We start from the raw sequence: 3,577 nt of genomic DNA, 5'->3' as shown, positions 1-3,577 counted from the left end.
GAGTGGAAGCAAACAATGATGGAGATAAAGAAGATGCCAGGGTAGGAGAACGCCTAGCTGCCACTCTATAGCCCTATTGCAGCAGGCCATGTAGAATGTCATCTTCATGTAGGATCGAAATACATTCCGATACTACCTGTTTGACCTGCTGAAATTGGTTACTGTATGTGAGAACTAGAGTAGGCAGATTAATGCAGTCCTTCCCCCTTGCTGTGTCATCATCATTCCTACTTTTCTTATTGCTCCCAAAAAGTAATATCTTGCGATTCTTCATCTGCGCTATTCTTTCAGCTCTTTTGATCATCCAACCAGGATAACCCCTTGTCAGCATGCGTGCAGCGACGATGCGGCACTCCAACATGAACGCTGCATCGTCACTGCAATTTCTCCTGGCACGTACCATTTCACCCACCGGTATGGACTTAATAGTATGCATGGGGTGATGGCTATTCGCCCTCAAGATCGCATTGCCAGCAATTGGTTTACGGTAAGTGGATGAATGTATATTCCGATAGGGGATACCCGTGAGCGTTAAGTCAAGGAAATTAATGGTGGACATATCCTGTAAATAAGTACATTTTTGATTGTATTAGGCCTCATGCACACGACCGTTGTGTGCACCCGTGGCCGTTGTGCCGTTAGACGTTTTTTTCTGCGGCTCCATTGACTTTCAATGGGGCCGTTGAAAACTCGGCTTGTGCACCGTTTTTACACCGCGCCCGTGACCCGTGTTTCTAGGCCGTGAAAAAAATATAACCTGTCCTATTTTTTTCACGGGCAACGGGTCGTGGCCCCATTCAAGTCAATGGGGCCGTGAAAAACGCGGTTGCACACCAGTTTGTCATCCGCGTCCGCGCCCGCTCCGCGCCCGTTTTATTTCTTCTTATGGCATGGGCAAATTGTCTGGCCAAAACTTGTGGCAATAAAATTGAAAAAAAAAATTGACAGGAAGTTTGAGGTGACAGGATATGCTAATTTCTAGTCATCTGTGGTAAACAGCTTCTGTATAGTGAGGCAGCAATTGCAGCAGGTGCAAATACAGCCACAATGCCACGATGGGATGTAGAAAAACTTATTTCCCTCGTCCAGGAGAGGCCGGAGCTTTGGGATACCCGGCAGAATTCTTATATTGACCGGCAAAAAAAGGATGCTTCATGGGAGCAAGTGGCACGGAGCATGCACCGAAGCGAATGGGCCAAGGCTGATAGCCGAGGCCGGGCCGAATTAGGTAAGTGTTATCAATGTAGTTGTGCTGTCCTTGTCCTCTGTGTGGCCCTAAGATGTAGTTGGAAATTCCCTGAGGGGACAATAGTGTTTTTGGGGTGGTCCATCCTCCTTTTGCGGAAAGGCCTGTAAATGGTTGGTAAATGAGGCGTCTAATTTTTCCCCTATATTAATTGTTTACCTCACAAATGTCTTCTATGTCATTTCTAAACAGTGAAACAAACCAAAACCCGCTGGGCAAGTTGCCGCGACCAGTTTAGGCGGGAGCTGAGCAGCAAAGGCCGGAGTGGGGAGGGGTCGTCGCGTAAACGGCCCTATATATATACGGCCCAGTTGCAATTTCTTCGGCCAGTTATGGAATTGAGGCCGTAAGTATTTTTCACTTTTTTTCCCCCAAAGTTTCATATTTGCACACTTACGTTTGTTTGGACAAAGCGAAAGTTTCCCTGTTAAAAATGGATACAGTTCAGTAGTTCTATTACAGACCTATACTTTCGGTGTGGCAGCCATGTCAGAACTGACTACATCCTGCTTTTAAACTACTGAAACTCCCAGCATGATAGAATAGCTGTAAGCTACTCGGTCCTGCTTGGAGTTGTAGTTGGCCATCAGCTGGTGTGCAACAGTTTCTAAATGCATGGTGTTGGTTGCCTACCTCAGTTTAGTGGTGTAGTCAAACCAGGGTCCACCGCTTTGGAGCTGAATGATGAGACGACACGTGAAGTGTGCAGATGTCGCCTCCCTTATCTGTTTTGTTTGTGTCAAAGCAATTTATTGTCCCTCCTGGAACATAGATGTTTGAAATTGGAACTTGAAAAACGAATAGAGATGACACTTGCGCACTGCACGCATTATTTCCTCATACAGTAGATTATCGTGTTTGTCGGCTCCTAGTCACACACCAATGTTTCTAAACGCTTTTCATATGCCTCCCATTTTAATGGGAGCCCGGACTAGGGTTTTTTGATTTTAAATTTTCGGGCGACATGAGAATTGTACCATAGCAACATATTATCAAAATTTCTTTTAGTTTAGAAATGGGTACCCTTTACCTATTGGCATTGTAATTTATATAGCAGAATTGGTATTGCACCGAACCCCACATGGTTTCCTACCATTCCTCCTATAATCTGACTATAACCACATTCTAGGCAAAAGTGGAAAGCTGAGGTTGCAACAACGCTTGAGCAGCAGGATTACAACTAGGACTATCATCATGGTCAAGTGTGGCCTGGTACATGTTGTTTATCTGTATATGTAGTTCTACTAGGTTCTAATTACATCTTGGATATTTACATGTTGGTAGCGGGGCACATGCAGATGAGTTGGCCTCAATTTCAGCACTGGTTTTGGTCCTTGAATGCGGAATCCTCTTCAGAGGCTGGACAGCTCCATGCAGCAAACAATGTTTTCCCTTTTCCAAAACAATAGGCCTTTACCAGACGTATCCCATCAATAGATTCCAAATGTATTTGAAATGGGATTTCCACATTTCACATTGAAGCAGTTTTTTGATGAGTAAATAAAAATTTCAGTTGTATGCTGCCTGTCCGTATATTTATTCTATTTGCACAGTTTGTTTGCGCCTAATATAATCAATGTGCTTTTGGAATGTGTAACGCAAATGATCTAATGTGTTTTTTGTATTCATTTTTTTACGTACAGTACTGTGGACAGTCTGGATCCATCCCACGAGTCTGAATCGTCGGGCAGTGAAACCCCTGGAGTCTTTTCCCCGCAGGCAAGTCCAGAACCAAGCCCGGCTCAGGACCCAGAAGACTCCACGCAGGCTGAGGCCCCCCTACCACTGGCCAGTCCACCCAGGATTGTCCAGTCTCAGCCCAGACGGCGCCGCCAAGTCCCTCCCTCTACCTCTGGGCCAGAGAGTCGGGAGGTTATTGATGCACGCGTCATCGATTTTCTGGCCCAGAGGAGGAGTGATAGCAAGGAGGAGAAGCTGTTGAAGGGACTGGGCACGCTCCTGCAGCAGGTTCCTCCAAACGAACATCCGGACTGCGTGGCCTCCATAGCCATCGTCATAAAAATGTTCGCTTGCCCCAACCATGGGGACATCATTGGGCGATTAAATAATATGCGCATCGAGGTTGAAAATGCTGGCCAGCAGCCCAATCCGGCCCCATACCAATTCCCTCCCCAACCCACCCAAGGCCCTTCTTATGCCCCCCCTCAACAGTACCTTCCACCTCAGGGGCCAAGTCATTCTGTGGGGCAGCCCCTTTACCATCCCAGTCTAGCAACTGGGGCACCACCACCGGCCCATGTTAGGCCACGGTCCTCTTTTCCGCCTGGGTCGTTCTCGCAGGACCTTCTGGAATTGTAATTTATGGTTGCA

The 3,577-nt window shown here is 46.7% G+C and overlaps 1 protein-coding gene across 1 annotated transcript; it reads left to right on the top strand.

The window, feature by feature from the left end:
- The first annotated feature begins 979 nt into the window (after positions 1-979).
- On the top strand, positions 980-3,577 carry LOC122941372 (ataxin-2-like protein). The gene is made up of 3 exons (XM_044298583.1): positions 980-1,228; positions 1,439-1,592; positions 2,890-3,577. Exons 1-3 carry the CDS (start codon positions 1,048-1,050, stop codon positions 3,563-3,565), a joined length of 1,011 nt encoding a protein of 336 aa, XP_044154518.1. The 5' UTR covers positions 980-1,047; the 3' UTR covers positions 3,566-3,577.

This window comes from Bufo gargarizans, chromosome 6 (assembly GCF_014858855.1).
Source record: "Bufo gargarizans isolate SCDJY-AF-19 chromosome 6, ASM1485885v1, whole genome shotgun sequence".
Lineage (NCBI taxonomy): Eukaryota > Metazoa > Chordata > Amphibia > Anura > Bufonidae > Bufo > Bufo gargarizans.
The sequence above is the reverse complement of the archived record's forward strand: the minus strand, read 5'-3'. Positions and strand labels throughout refer to the sequence as shown.

Coding starts and splice junctions, on each gene's coding strand:
- LOC122941372 (XM_044298583.1), top strand. CDS start 1,048: ATGCCACGATGGGATGTAGAAAAACTTATTTCCCTCGTCCAGGAGAGG. Junction 1,229..1,438: donor CCGAGGCCGGGCCGAATTAG/GTAAGTGTTATC, acceptor ATTTCTAAACAG/TGAAACAAACCAAAACCCGC. Junction 1,593..2,889: donor CCAGTTATGGAATTGAGGCC/GTAAGTATTTTT, acceptor TTTTACGTACAG/TACTGTGGACAGTCTGGATC.